Source organism: Neovison vison, chromosome 12 (assembly GCF_020171115.1).
Source record: "Neovison vison isolate M4711 chromosome 12, ASM_NN_V1, whole genome shotgun sequence".
NCBI classification, from domain to species: Eukaryota; Metazoa; Chordata; class Mammalia; order Carnivora; family Mustelidae; genus Neogale; species Neogale vison.
Genome location: NC_058102.1, coordinates 147,328,066 through 147,343,689, shown reverse-complemented (window position 1 = coordinate 147,343,689; position 15,624 = coordinate 147,328,066). Strand labels below are relative to the sequence as shown.

General features: G+C 51.6%; 1 protein-coding gene across 1 annotated transcript in view; it reads right to left on the bottom strand.

The window, feature by feature from the left end:
* Positions 1–1,402: 1,402 nt before the first annotated feature.
* The window catches only part of LARP4B (La ribonucleoprotein 4B), a 72,614-nt gene continuing 58,392 nt past the window's right edge, over positions 1,403–15,624 (bottom strand). The window contains exons 15-18 of the mRNA XM_044228487.1: positions 8,561–8,725; positions 6,133–6,257; positions 5,934–6,042; positions 1,403–4,887 (exon numbers count right to left, since the gene is read on the bottom strand). Of these exons, the coding sequence (XP_044084422.1) occupies positions 4,615–4,887; positions 5,934–6,042; positions 6,133–6,257; positions 8,561–8,725 (672 nt within the window). The 3' untranslated portion in view covers positions 1,403–4,614. The remainder of the gene's footprint in view (positions 4,888–5,933; positions 6,043–6,132; positions 6,258–8,560; positions 8,726–15,624) is intronic.

Below are 15,624 nucleotides of genomic sequence, written 5' to 3'. Positions count from 1 at the left end.
GCGGTTCAGCCCCTGCACCCTCCCGTGGCCTTCAGAACACGGGCTTTGGCTGGCCTGCGGGCCCAGAGGAGCAGCGCGCGGTGGTGAGGCGTGGGTCTCCCCATGCATCCGTGACAAGTGGGGCCAGGGCCGGCAGAGCCTTCATCAGCCGATCCTGATGTGTGACTGTCATGTCAAGCCACTGAGTTTTGGATGGTCGCCTGGAAACAGCAAAGCATGTGCCCAGTTCTTTCGAATTCTCTAGGCCCGTGCTGTGCTAAACAGAAGACGTACTCAGTACCTCATCACCCTGACACACTTACTGAGCCCCACCACGCGGCAGACAGTGTACTCCGAACAGGGGATACAGAGGCGACGGGGATGGGCTCAGTCCCTGCCTTCGGGCCGCACACCGAAGGACGACTGCGGGGAGTTCCGTGAAAGCAGCTCCTAGTGACGCGGGACGACAGCCGAGCGGGAACCTACGGTGTCCGCAGAGACCGAACTAGGGACAGTAAAGAACGGGGCACCCGGACAACACGCACGCGTCTGTGGGGACTCTGCAGGCACCAAGGGTGGCAGCACACATCACGGAGAAGAAACGAGGGACACAGAGAAAAGAGAGTCTCCGTATGGCCCAAGCAGCATTCGGCCGTGACCCAGACCACACGCGCACGCCCAGGCCGGCGGTCCCAGGTGGACTGAACGCGCGCACACGCACACACGCACACACACGCACACACGTGACCTTACGCCTACAGAGGAGGAAAATCCTTCATACACAAGACCAAGCCGCTAGGCCCACAGAGGAGAAGGCAGCTGGCGGGGGTCGAGGGAAGGATCTGTAACCCACGCCACCGGCGGCAGCGGGACGGAGCAGGCACACGTCAGCGTGAGCACGACAAGCCCGCAGGAAGAAACGGGAAAAGGAAACCGCTCAGACGAGGGCGAGCGGTCCGGCGCCATCTACGCAGCCCACCCGTGCGCGCCCCAACTCAGCCACCTCCGGGCCGTGCACCCGCCTGCAGCCCTGGGCGGAGAGTCGGCAACCTTGCTTCCGAGGCTCCGTCTGCCCCCAAACCCATAAAAGCCCCTCCCCGAGGGCCTCTGTGGGACCATCGCCCAAGAGACGGGCCGTTTCACGCAAGACCGCAACACGGGGACCCTCCGCTCCGTGGTCAAACCCGGACTCCGTGCAGGGCTCCCCGGAACACCTCAGGCCGCCACGCCGCCCGGGGCCCCTCACGCCGCGGCCGCTCCCGCTCCCGCTCGGAGTGTGCGAGAAGCCGCGACAATCCCACACCGGCTGGGAGGCGACCACATTCCGTTCTCATGTACACTGACGGGAGGAGACGAGAATTCTTTTTTAAAAAGTTGTATTCTTGAAGGAATTTTTAATTAAAAAAAATCAAAAGAAAAACCGAACAGTGCCTAAATCTTTATTTTTCATAACCTACATTTTTTCCAAATTAGACAGTTTTACACTGAATGACACAAAAGGAAACTTAAATTATCAATAGTTTACACGTAAGCTTGATTCCAGTCTTATTGAAAAGAAGTAGAACAAAACAAAGGCCCTCCAGAACGCCTCCGGATTACGTCCCGCTCCGTGGCCTGGCGGCGGCCTGGATCACCCGCCGCTGCAGGGGACAGGCCGCAGGCGCACGAGCCGGCGACCACAGCCGCAGAGGCACACCTCCTCACCCGCGGCTCTGGCAGCACAACCGGCTCGTACGTGCAAACCGCGCGACCCTGGCCGGCTCGGCCGCCCGAAGCGTCCACTGCTGCCCGCTAGTGACCATCAGTGCTGCGGGGACCGGCGGGCCCGACCAGGAACATCGGGACACCAACTCTTAAAAAGCAACTACTCTACGGAAATTCATGTCTGGTGAAATGGGGCGAGATTCCTCCCTCAGCTTCCAAACTGCACGTGTCCCCACACGATTCCACAAGGTACACGGCATTTGTGAGTGCCGGCTCTCGGATTCCGCGCCCCGAGGCGCTGCGGGGAAAGCAGGCCTCCACTTCCACAAATGCACAAAAGCCTCCGACTGGCGGCCGCTCGCGCCAGAGCCACCGTCTACCAGCCGCGTCCCAGCCGCCTGTAGCAGGGGCTCCCCTTCCGCGGGTGCAGAGTCCCCAGCGCTCTCCGAAAGCTGGTGCTCAGACACGGGACGCAGCTACTTCGCGGACACCCTGGCTTCGTTAGAAGGGCGCCGTGAACACCCCGCAGGCGAGCCGCCACCCCGGACGCCACGGCGGGGCCGCGGGGCAGCAGCGCGGGGCCGGACCGCCAGGCCACGCCGCTCCCGCGCACCAGCTGCCCCCGGCCCTGGTCGGGCCCCGCTGGCTGTCACGACTGGCCTCCTTCACCCTGCCCGCGGGGGACGGCTACAGCTGGCGCTAGCAGGGTCAGCTCCACGGGGTCTGCGGACGGGGGTGACGGAGGCGGACCGCGTCCGCTCCCTCCGCCGGCAAAGACCACCGCAGGCAGGACATCTCGGGCCTCGCCTTTCCAGCTCTCCTTACAGCACTCGCGGGGGTCGGGGCGTCAGAGGTCAATTAATTCCTGATTTCTTAAGTCCGCAATCCCTCGCCTACAAAAAAAGAAAGCCCCACGCTCCTCTCGTGCTAGCACGGTGTGCTGCGGGCACTCGAGTCCTGTCGGCTTCTCTGAGGAGACGGTCCCGCGCACCGGGGCGGGCGCCCCTCCGGCAGGGCGAGCCGTGCTGCTTCTGGTTTTAAGGAGATTATCTTTCCCTGAATCCTGAAGCCCCTGCCAGGTTCTGCTTCCTACATTCTGCTTTCCCATTAGCTATGATTCGTACATATTTACAGACGTGTGAGAAGACCATGAAAACGCCGGAAGGCTTTGCTAGGACTTTCCGTTTCCCTTCTGCAGCAGCAAAGAGGCAGAATCAGACCAACACACCAGCATCAGAGAAAAAGAAAAACACCTCAACAAATTAAAATAATATTCAAACCACAACATTTAGTTTATCTACATCCAGCTCAATAGCAACATTTATAATATATCAATAATTTTTATCAGATTTTTCTCTGTAGGGTACCTTTTTAATATGTTCTGATTATTTACAACTGTACAAGCAAAGCACACACTCCCAGGTGCACGTACGTAATACAGCATTGACCATCGGCATTTACAGGATTTCCCAACCATCAGCTGTGGAAGATCTTCGGGTCTATGACAGACGCCACTGCCGGGCCCTGTGCTCCAGAGCGTGCGCTCAGCGACACCCGCGGCGGCAGCCCTACCAACCCGAGCGGCTCTGGGACCCCCTCGCGCCAACCCAGGGGCCAGGCTCCACCAACTCGAAGCTGTCTTATACAAAAGTTAAGGCAAAGTCATTTTCAAGTTTAAATAAAATTCAAGTCTTTAAATATTGGATGGAAATAATGTTTTAAAAAGAACCCTCAGTCTTGTTAAATAACTTTCTGTAGAATCAACTGTATGGTTACATTTAGCAGGAAATGTTTTAATGTCTGCTGCTCAGAATACTTCAAGAAAAAAATTTAGGCATTTTAAAACAAAATAATTTATATTTAACTTTATTATGAACGGCTAGCGTGAGTGCATGCGTGGTGTTGAGCGCAGCACTTCCAGAGGGTCCCGGAGACCCTCACCTCGGAGGAACGGCGAGCCTCGCCGCCAAGGGCACCGCCGACGCCGCTCTCTCACGACTTAAGGAACACTTCCACTGAGTGCCGCCGCGGAGGTCCGGGAAGGCGCCCACGGAGCCGGCTACCGGGGGCAGACGCGGGAGCCACGCTGGCACCCACGCCCTCCCCGCAGCTCCCAGGAGCAAGACAACATCAGGGCACGTTTTCGCGGGACACGTCAGTGGGCAACCAGGTCTGTGTTTTCCTTTCAGTTCTATTCACAATGTGCTTTGACTCTATCTTACACAACAGCCATGTGAGCCAGGAGTGAGCGGCTGGTTACTTGCTTGCAGCACATCAAAACTCAAGGTTTCAGGGCTCTCTTGGGTGCGTCTCGCCCAGTAGATCAAAAACGGGCTATACTTTTTTAAAAACAAAAACAAGAACAAAAACACTAGCGTCACTTGCTAAGGTTCTGAATGAAGTACAACTCCCATGCCAGCGAAGGTGCGACCGGACCCCCTCTCTTCTCCAGGCCACACGGACCGTGTCACCTCCAACCTCCGCGCCAGCCGTCCTCAGCCCACGCATCGGTCTGGACATCGCAGAGGAATGCACCTGCTAACCAGTTATTTTAAAAAAAGAAGTAGCATAGTTCCGCTGAATTTAGAAAAACTCACTATATATAGCTTGCATTCATAGCCACATGGAGGCTTAATAAAAATATCAATTTGTTAGGATAAATGCATTTTCTATCCTGAAAAAAATCAGACTTATGCATCACCTCCAGTTAAGCACCAACCTAAAATAAGGTTTATATTAATTAAATCCTGAAAAATAGATTTTTTTCAAGAGGGGGGAAATCTGACTCATGGAAGAAAAACCACTTGCAGGCACCTCACCGGCCTCGTCTACGCTGCAAGCCCCTAACCAGCGGCTCATTCTTGGCCCCGAGGGGGGCAGTGCTTCGTTGTGGCGACCCCAGCTCCTCACAGCCCTCCCAGACCTCGGCGCTCACTGAGGGGACTTGGGAGGGGTGCTCTGTTCTCTGTGGGGACGCTTCCCGGCGGCCGGGGGCGAGGGCCGGCGGCCTGGCGGCCTCCTCTGGTCTTTGGGCGGTCCCGGGTTGGACTTGGGGGCGGGGGGCTCTCTCTCGGCGAGCTTCTTCTCTTCCTTCCCGCAGCCGACGGCGTTGGGCTTCTGTTCTTTCGGCGGCTGCAGCGGGGAAGACGGAGGCTCCCTACTCGTCCTCTGACAAATCTCCGCGTAGCTGGGTTTTCGCAACTCCTGGGAACAGACACAATGCTGGGGTTACGTACACAAAAGGACACCTCCACGTGTGTGAGAGTAAGATCGCTCCTGCTAAGGGAGCCAAGTTTTCAGCAGGTGCTCCATTCCACACTCGGAAGCGCTGTCACTTGTAAAAGTTCATGAATTTCAATAGGTTTTGTTTCCCCTGCAGCACAAGGTTCTGAGACACTCTAGGAACATCTCGTAAAAATGGGTAAAACCAGAAACAGTCCTGAGATACACAGTGCCGACCTCTGTGCCCTCCCGAGCCACACGGAAGCCTAAAAGCTGTGAGAAAAGGTGCCCCTGGAAAGAGCCAGAAGCAGCATCTACTTTCCCTGCCCACGGGTCCTTGCAAACACCGTCACTTTGCACAGCATGGGCTTCCTGGAACCCCCGAAAACCACGCTGCCCATCATTGACCAAGGAGAGTCAAATAATGTCTGTGCCCATTTCAAACCAGAGGCTGGTGGTGTGGATTCAGGAAAGGTGAAGACAGAATTAAAAACTTTTTAAAAAGTTAATTTTTCAGGTAAGTGGAAGCTTGAAAGCCAAGTCAGAGAGGAGAAACTTAGAAAAGTGACTGTAATCTATAAACGTTTCCTTTCAAGATGCAACCTTATAGCTGGGCTTTAACTCCCAAATCTAAATGACAAAAGTTCCCCAAATCAGAATGAAAAGGCCCGGTGCACCAAGGGGGAAGGAGGCAGGCGGAGGAGCTGGAGGGGAGGCCCGTGGGAGAACAGGTGGGCAGGGGTGGCGCCGCTCCTTCTCGACGTCCCTTGGGAGGAGACTTGCCCAAGTGACGAGAATCCATGGAAAACGTGGGGCTTGACACTTCGAGAAAGACAACCTCACTCAACCAGCAGCCCCCAGGGGGGCGGCAAGCGGCGCCCTCGGTGGGAGGGTGACAGCCACACCCAAGGTATTTGGTGCGGAAAGCAGGGCACCGACCCAGGTGAAAACCCTGCACGCGGAGGTCACTGAAAAGCAGCGGACGCAGGAAAGGAGGCCCTCCCCGCTGGGACGGCTGGGACACGTACCGTGGCAGCGCCGTTCACCTGCACCGACTTACTGGCCGTCGCAGTCAGGGCGGAAGGAAGTCTGTCCACACTCGAGGCTTCTCTCTGCTTCTCCACCATCTTGGGATCCCTGTAAAATGCCACCGCAGGCGTGACTCTCCCGCTCACCCGCGCCAGGCAGGGGCAGCCCGACGGCGCCGAGCGCGGCAGCAGTACTTACTCCGGCAGCCGGACGGGGGAGGGGGAGCGCCCGCGGGCCGCAGACGCGGCGCAGGGGGCCGGCACCACGGGCTCTCGGGGGGCCACCGCGGGAAGCGTGTTCGGGCCAGCGTCCGCGTTTAGGCTCTGAAAACCAGGAGGAGGACAGCTGAACTTGGGTAGAGACGCAGCCCTCAGACTTCTCCCTCCGTCAATCAGACACACAAACAAAGGTCCTAGTCTGAATGACAAGCCTTCCCACCTTCTGCGGTGGGGGGGCATCGGGGTCAGAGCATGGCCTAGACCAAGCGGGGCAGCTGGAAAACACAGCAGCAGGAGGAAAGAGAGGGGGAGGAAAGAGGGCCCCGCCTGTCCAGAGCACCCCCTCATGGCTCACGGACCCCTCACCACTTCTGCGACTCGGGCTCCCCTCTGGGCTCCACTTGCATGGCCCATAAGCTCTAAGTATCAAAGGCATCTTATCCCGAACACGCCAGTGCCCAGCACAGCCGGCACCTGAGGAGTCTTCAAGTCTCTGCTACATGCGGAGCTCCCGACCGAGTTCTGCACAGCTCCTCGTAACTAAAGCCCGAAAGATCAACCCTTCAGTACAGACCAATCAATTTGGATGCCTCAAGGCAGGTGGCAGGCACCGACAGCTCCCACCCCTGGAAGCAGGAGTACGAACCCCCGGTTTAACAGCTGTGGAAACGGAAGCTGGGAACCTGGAGAGGAACCTGTTCTTGGCCATGGGACATGGCCGTGAGCAGCCCCGCGGCACTTGCTCCGGGCAGTGCACCAGGGAGGCGTTCCTTGTGCCGGGCGACGGCCGTGTCACTGCACAAACAAGCTTTCTTCCAATGCTACTTTCCAAGGAGACCAAAGGTTCAGAGGCGGACTGAGCTGAGAACGCCTCAGGGAGCAAGGCGAGTGGGATGGCACAGTCTGGGGCCTCTGCCCCTGGCACCGGGGCCTCCCAAAGCACCAGACTCTTCACGAGTCCATGCTCCGCTGCAGGAGCGGAAAACGCCTCCTTTCTGTAAAGCTTCATCGACTGCAGGGGCCTCGCTACGCTGCTGCCGTGTAGACAGCAGCCGGTGTGCGACCCGCTCCCCTCGGAGGCAAGCTGCCAAGCCCCTTCCAGCCGCCTCCCACACGCAAGCGCCAAGGCAACGGAAAAAGCTGCTGCGGCAACAGAAAAAGCTGCTGGAGGGGCTTCGGGGAGAAGCTGTGACTCTCCCGGCAGTGGGATCCAGCTCAGACCTGTTTAAAGTGGCCCTTCTTTCTTTAAAAAAAAAAAAAAATTACACGGAGACTCGAAATGTGAACCATTGCAGTTCCTGCTTTTGAAGCAGGTGGAGGCCAGCCTGTTCTCTTCCCGTTCCCGCCACCAAGGGGAGTTAAGGCCAGGGGGAATGCTGGAAGTCAAGGTCCCTCCAGCGCTGACACTCTGACATCGATGGAGAAGGCAGCTGTAACCCAGACACTACGGTCTGAAGGTTTAAGACTTAACACACAAGACATGCCAAGGGCAGCATGTGCTGGGTACTGCCACGCACGGGCTCCTGCAGTCCACGCCTCCTCCAAGGTTAAGGACCAGAGCAGTAAGCACGTGGCAGCATGACGGGGACTGGACACGGGGCTTGATGAACCCCTCCCCGAACCCCTGGTACCGAGCCTCTGGTTACCAGAGCTGGTAATGCAGGAGTTCTGTGGTGGTATATCTGCACGGGCTGGTGCAGCTGCAAGGCGGCCCCTGCCCCAAACCCGAGGCCTTCCATCAGGACGCAGGAGGGGACTGCGACTAACCAGGCTGACCAGGCAGAGATCTCACACAAGGACGCATGTTACTGTGGCAACTTGCTGGGTGCCCCACGCCTCTGCCCCGGCAAGAGCTCACGCAGGTGCCATGGGTCGCTCCCAGCAGCTGCACAGACCCTCCGTCCCCTGGGAGCTGCTGCAGAAGCCAGAAGGAGCACTGCAGACTCCCAGTCTCTGGCTCACGTAGCTCGCCAGGTGCTTACAGGAGAGGGAGAGCAACTCGTGCGCTCGCAGAGCCGACCAAAGCCGCCAAGCGGGATTACGGCCGGACGCCTCCAGGCCCCGCCCCGTGCGGGCGCCACTGAAAAGTCTACCGCTTCTTTGCAACTCAGATTTCTGTTTTGCTCTGTGGACTTGTCAAATAAAGGCAGGTCCTAAGTAACAACAGAAGTGCGATCTGAGCCCTGTGGGGACAGGGAGCGTCTGTATGGCACGCGACACCGGTCTACACCTGCCCCTGGTGGGCAGTAAGGGAATGAACAGAGAAGGTCTAGTCACGGGTTCCAGTCTGACCCCGCCAGCGCACACCCCCTTCCCCGGAGCTGCCGCACACGCCGCCCCGCCGGCAGGAAGAGTGTCGCGGAGCGCGCCCACTCGGCACCAGGCACACACCGCGGTCCGGAGCTTACCCTTTCTTTCGAGGACCCTAGTAACAAGCTAGACAGCCTGTTTTCAAACAGGTCCTCTGTCTTCAGGTGGCCTGCTGCCCCAGGCAACGGAGGGAAGTTGGACAGTCCTAACTCGAAGCTCGGGGACGGGGGCTTTGGTGGCGTTGGAGACTGAGTTTGACTCCTCTGAAAGAGAACAACACGGTCACGCTGCAGGACTGTCCCGACTGCGCCCCGGGCCCGAGAGCGAGGCGGGCGATGCGCTCCGGCTTCCGCCCCTGGCAACAACAGAGGTCTCCCTCCACCACAGCACCTCGTCGCTTAAGCGAAGGTCATTTATTACCCAACTGGAACCAGCAGGAGCACAGCGAGGAAGCGAGCCCTCCCGAGGCTGCCGCCGCTGTACGGGGCTGCCTCTCTGGGATGCCGAGACCGTCCGGCTCCCGGCCCACAGACCGGGGCACGCGAGCATGCTGAGCACAGCACACGGACAGCAGAGGGACAAGTGAGGGAGGCGATCCAACCCCGGCTGAACGCCACAGCAGCCCGAGTGCGGCCACTGACCGGATGCATCTCCCAACAAGGACTGAGTTATCGCCGGAGAGCCTGTCACCTGACTTACGGAGGAGACAGTGAAAGAAAGAAACAAAAAAATGCCACTCTGTACAGTTTCTTACATAAGTTTCAGAGCAAAGATTTCCATTAAAAAATAGTTTTAAAAGGAGGCCTGGGTGGCTCAGTCACTTAAGCATCTGCCTTCACCTCAGGTCGTGATCCCAGGTCCTGGTATCAACTCCCCCATCCGGCCCCCTGCTCAGTGGGGAGTCTGCTTCTCACTCTCCCTCCGCCCCTCCTCCCCTCTCCTGCTGGCTCGCTGTCTCACTCTCTCAAATAAATAAATAAAATCTTTTAAAAAACAGTTTAAGGTGGGGGCGCCTGGGTGGCTCAGTGGGCTAAGGCCTCTGCCTTCGGCTCAGGTCATGATCCCAGGGTCCTGGGATCGAGCCTGGCATCAGGCTCTCTGCTAGGTGAGGAGCCGGCTTCCCTCCGCCCTCTCTGCCTGCCTCTCTGCCTACCTGTGATCTCTGTCAAATAAATAAATTCTTTAAAAAAAAAAAAAAAAAAACAGTTTAAGAAGGGGGAAGGGACTTCAGTTACCTGAAACCTTACTTATTTAAACACTTTATACTTTAAAATCACTATGTAAGGGCGCCTGGGTGGCTCAGTGGGTTAAGCCTCTGCCTTCGGCTCAGGTCATGATCTCAGGGTCCTGGAATCGAGTCCCACATCGGGCTCTCTGCTCAGCGGGGAGCCTGCTTCCCCCCTCTCTCTCTGCCCGCCTCTCTGCATACTTGTGATCTCTCTCTGTCAAATAAATAAATAAAATCTTTAAAAAAAATCATTATGTAAAAACATGGTATTTGATGACAGATTTTTATCAGACTTCTTGAATTTTCCTCACAAAAGTATCCAAGAGTAATGTATAAACCCAAGATCCCGAAGCAAGGGATGTATTTTCATTGAAAAATTATCAGAGCAAGTTGCTTTAACAAGCTAGAGTCATACTGTGAGCATCCAGTTCCTTGGAGAAGATAAGGGACAGCGGGGGACAGTTATCTGGGTGAGGTGCAGGCTACTCTGACCGGAAACAAGGCTTTCATGGGGCTCAGGTAGCTTCAAAGGACCAATACTGCCTGGCAGCTTACAGCAACAGGAAGAGGATTCCCTAGAGAGGCAGAATCCGGAAAGTCTGTTAGAACTCGAGAGGCAGCAGGTTAAAGAATGAAAAAGGGTCCACGCTGACAAAAATCCCACTGTGTCTTCGGGGAACTCATCCCAAATCACAGAATAAGCTAAGACCACAGCCAGAGATCTAAGCCAAAAAATGTAAGTAATATGCTTGACAGAGAACTTAAAGTAATGATCATAAGGATGCCCACTGAGCTTGAGAGAAGAAGACATCAGGGAGACCCTTACCCCAGAGATAAAAGAGCAAAAACAAACAAACAAATAAAAAACACACAAAAAACAATCGACCAGAGATGATGAGCACAATACATAAGCTAGAACAGGCTTGATGCAATGAACCGCAGGCTGGAGGAAACAGGAACAAATTAGTGACCTAGAAGATGAAGTAATAGAAAGTAATGAAATTGAACAAAAGAAAGCAAGTATTATGGAACATAAGGAACACAAGAACAGACTCAGGGAACTCAGTGACCCTATCAAACATAATAACATTCTTATCAACAGGAGTCCCAGAAGAAGAGAGAAAAGGGACAGAAAGTTTATTTGAGGAAGTAACAACTGAAAACTTCCTTACGCTGGGATCCAGAAGAAAAAAAAAGAACTCCCATCAAAATCAATAAAAGCAGGCCAACACCAAAACATTCTGCAAATTAAACTTGCAAAAAATAGTGATAAAGAAAACGTCTTAAAAGCACCAACACAAATCATTAACTTAAAAAGGAAGACCCATAAAGTTAGCTGGAGATTCTGCAACAGAAACCTGGCAAAGCACAAGGGAGCGGCATGATATAGTCAATGTGCTGAATGGGAAAAACCTGCATCCAAGAACACTGGATCCAGCAAGGCTGTCATTCAGAATAGGAGAGACAAAGGGTTTCCCAGACCAACAAAACCTAGAGAAGTTCATGACCACTAAACCAGCCCTGCAAGAAATATTAAGGTAACTCTTTGAGGGGAAAAGAAAGACCAAAAATGACAAAGACAGGAAATGATCAGAGAAAATCTCCAGAAACAATGGAATCAGTAATAAAATGGCACTAAATACAGATCTATCAACAACCACTCTGTACGTAAATGGACTAAATGCTCCAATCAAAAGACACAAAGCCTCAAAATAGATTAAAAAAAAAACAAAAAAACTAAGATCCATCGATGTGCTGCCTATGACTCATTTTTGACCCAAAGACACCTCCAGATTGAAAGTGAGGGGATGGAGAACCATTTATCCAGGTACATGGCTGTCAAAGAAAACCAGAGTAGCAAGACTTACAACAGTCTAGATTATAAACCAAAGACTGTAAAAAGAGAACAGGAAGGGCACTATATCATAGAAAAGGGAACAATCCAACAAAAAAAGACCTAAAAGTTGTATTTATGCACCCAACATGGGAGCACCCAAATATATAAACCTATTAATAACAAACATAAACATATTGGTGATAACACAAATAACAGTGGGGACTTCCACACCCCACTCACAGCAATGGACAGAACATATAAGCAGCAAAGCCACAAGGACACAATGGCTTGGAATAACACAATGGAGCAGATGGACTTAACAGATATATTTAGAACATTTCATTCTAACACGGCAGAATACACATTCTTTTCAAGTGCACACGGGACATTCTCTAGAACAGACCACATACTGGGTCACAAAGCAGGCCTCAACAACTACAAAAAAGACTCAGATCATACCATGCATCTTTTCAGACTGCAAGGTTATGAAACTTGAAGTCAACCACAAGAAAAAATCTGGAAAGACCACAAATATTTGAAGGTTAAACAACATGCTACTAAACAATGAATGAACGGGTCAATCAGGAAATCAAATAAGAAATTAAAAAACAAAGGGAAACAAATGACAACGAAAACTCAAAGCTCCAAAACCTTTGGGACGCAGCACAAGCTGTTCTTGGAGCAAAGTACATAGCACAGGTCTATGTCAAGAAGCAAGAAAAATCTCAAATAAACAATCTTACACTTAGAAGAGGTAGAAAAAGAACAACAAAGCCTAAACCAACAAAAGGAAGGAAATAATAAAGATGAGAGCAGAAAAAAGTGATACAGAAACTAAAGAAAACAACAGAACAGATCAATGAAACCAGGAGCTGGTTTTTTGAAAAAACGAATAAAACTGATAAACCCCTGGAAAGACTTACCAAAAATAAATAAAATCACAAATGAGAGAGAAGAAATAACAGCCAACACCACAGAAATACAAGCAATAAGAGGATATTATAAAAAAAATTTACATGCCAAAAAAATGGGCAACTTGGAAGACATAGATAAGCTCCTAGAAACATACAATCTACCAAAACTGAAATAAGAAAAAGCAGAAAATTTAAACAGACAAATAACAGGCAAATAAATTGAATAAGTAATCCAAAAACTCCCAAAAAACAAAAGTCCAGGGCCAAATGGCTTCCCGGGAGAATTCTACCAGCATTATCCTAATTTTAAAATCAGATAAAGACGCCACTAAAAAAAAGAGAGAGAGAGAAGTTCAGGCATATTTATCCCTGACGAACATAGATGCAAAAATTCTCAATAAAATACTAGCAAACAAAATCCAACAACCCATTAAAAAATCATTCACTACAATCAAGTGGAATTTATTCCTGCCTTCAAGCATGGTTCAATATTCACAAATCAATCAACATGATTTACCACATTAATACAAGAAAGGATAAAAACCATATGTGAGCAGGCGCCTTGGCAGCTCAGTGGTTAAGCCTCTGCTTTCGGCTCAGGTCATGATCCCAGGGTCCTGGGGTCGAGCCCCCCATCAGGCTCTCTCTTTCTCCACCCCACCTCCACTCTCTCACTCTGTCTCTCTAATAATTAAATCTTAAGGAAGGACGGAATGAAGGTCATCCAAATCGGCAAGGTAGAAGTCAAAACTTCCATTATTTTCAGATAACGGCCCACACCTGAAACTGGAAAGATTCCACCAAAAAAACTGTTAGAACTGATAAACAAATTCAGTAAAGTCACAGGTTACAAAATCCATGTATAGAAATCTGTTGTTTATCTATACACCAATAATGAAGCAGCACAGAGAGAAATTAAAGAATCAATCCCATTCAATACTGCACCAAAAACGGGTAAGATACTGGGAAGAAAGAAGCCTGACCAAACGGGAGAGAGACGTGCACACTCTGCAAACTGTGAAACACTGATGAGAGAAACGGAAGATGACGTGAAGAAAAGGAAAGGTGTTCCATGTTCATGGATTGAAAGAAGAGATGTTGTGAAAATGTCCCTAAGACCTAAAGCAGTCTGCACGTTGAATGTAACCCCTACCAAAATACCAACAGCATTTTTCTCAGAGCTAGAACAAATGATCCTAAAATTTGTACGGAATCACAGGCAAAGCAATCTTGAAAAAGAAAATAAAGCTGGAAGCATCACAATTCCGGACTACAAGCTGTATTACAAAGCTGCGGTCATAAAGACAGTGTGATTCTGGCACAGAAACAGACGCATAAATCAGCAGAACAGAACAGAGAGCCCAGAAATGGACCCTCAACTCTACGGTCAACTAATCTTCGACAAAACAGGAAAGAATGTCCAACGGAAACAAGACAGTCTCTTCAACAGATGGTGCTGGGAAAACTGGACAGCCACATGCAGAAGAATAAAACTGGACCGTTTTCTTACCACACACAGAAATAAATTCAAAGACCTCAATGTGACACGCAAAACCATAAAAATCCTAAAGAGAATACAGGCAGTAATTTCTCTGACCGTGGCAGTAGCAACTTCTTTCTTGGTAAGTCTCCAGAGGCAAGGGAAACAAAAGCAAAAATGAACTAGTGGGATTTCATCAAGCTACAAACTTTCCGCACAGCACAGGAAACACAATCAACCAAACTGCAGGGCAACTTTCAGAATGGGAGAAGTTACATGCAAGTGATGTATCTAATAAAGTGTTCGTGTCCAAAATTACAAGAACTTCTACAACTCAACACCCCAAAATTAATACTCCTATTAAAAGACAGGCAGAAGACATGAACAGACATTTCTCCAGAGATCTCTGGATGGCGAACAGACACATGAAAAGATGCTCCACATCACCCATCATCAAGGAAATGCAAATCAAAACCACAAGGAGATAAAACGTCACAGTGGTCAGAATGGCTAAAATTAACAAGTCAGAAAATGAAGGTGTTGACAAGGGTGCGGAGAAAGGGGAACCTCGTGCACTGTTGCTGGGAATGTAAACTGGTGCAGCTGCTCTGGAAAACAATATGGAGATTCCTCAAAAAAATAAAAATAGAGCTTCCCTCTGACCCAGCAATTACACTAGGTATTTTCCCAAAGAAAACAAAAACACTAATTCAAAGGGATGCATGCACCCCGATGTTTACAGCAGCGCTATTTACAACAGCCAAACTGTGTGTGTGAGTGTGTGTGTGTGTGTGTGTGTGTGTGTAACAATGGAATATTAGTCAGCAATCAAAAAGAACAAAATTTTGTCATTTGGAATGACAGGAATGGAACTAGAGGGTATTACGCTAAGTGAAGTAAGTCAAAGACAGACAGTACCATCTGATCTCACGCATATGCAGAACTGAAGAAAGAGCAGATGAGCAAGGGGAAGAGAGAAACCAAGGCACAGACTCGTCCCTGTAGAGCACACACTGCTGGTTGCCAGAGGGGAGAGGGGCGGGGGATGGGGGACACAGGTGACGGGGAGGAAGTGCGCACCTGCCGTGACGGGCACTGGTGACGCGTGGCAGTCCTGAATCACTACGCTGCGCGCTGAAGCGACACTGGGTCGACTAAGTGCAACTGAACACTTTTAACAATAAACCAAGACAACGCGGTAAGAAGTTAAAAATATCAACCCCACCGTGTCTTTCCAGAGTCCCCGCCTGTCTCTCACCTTTATCACGGTGCAGGTAGCTGAGGTTCAGCTCGTTCCGGTGGGCGATGTGCCCTCAGAAGCACGTCTGCACTTACGATCACTAGGCCCCTCCACGCTTCGGGAACCTCGGTGACTCGGCAAGGCTCTGAGTGAGGCCCAGACCTGTGGTCTCCAAGTACTTCTCAGGGGCTTTCAACATTTGCATTTTCTGAAGGGAACCCAGGTTTTCAGAAGACCACATTTCCAGGCATTCAAACTTCCCCAAAGTTTACTAGACCCGAGTCTTGGGGAACAAGAGGAGCAGGCGACAACGGCCAAGACACAGAGCTGCTCAGCGGCCGCGCCCGCAGGTGAAGGCTCGTCTTGAGTGCAGCGTTCGAAAGCTTTTAGGATTTGCACGGCTTGAGGGGAGGTATGAATGTGGCCCTCGTCCCACAGCCTGGGTGGGCCAAGCAAGCACACG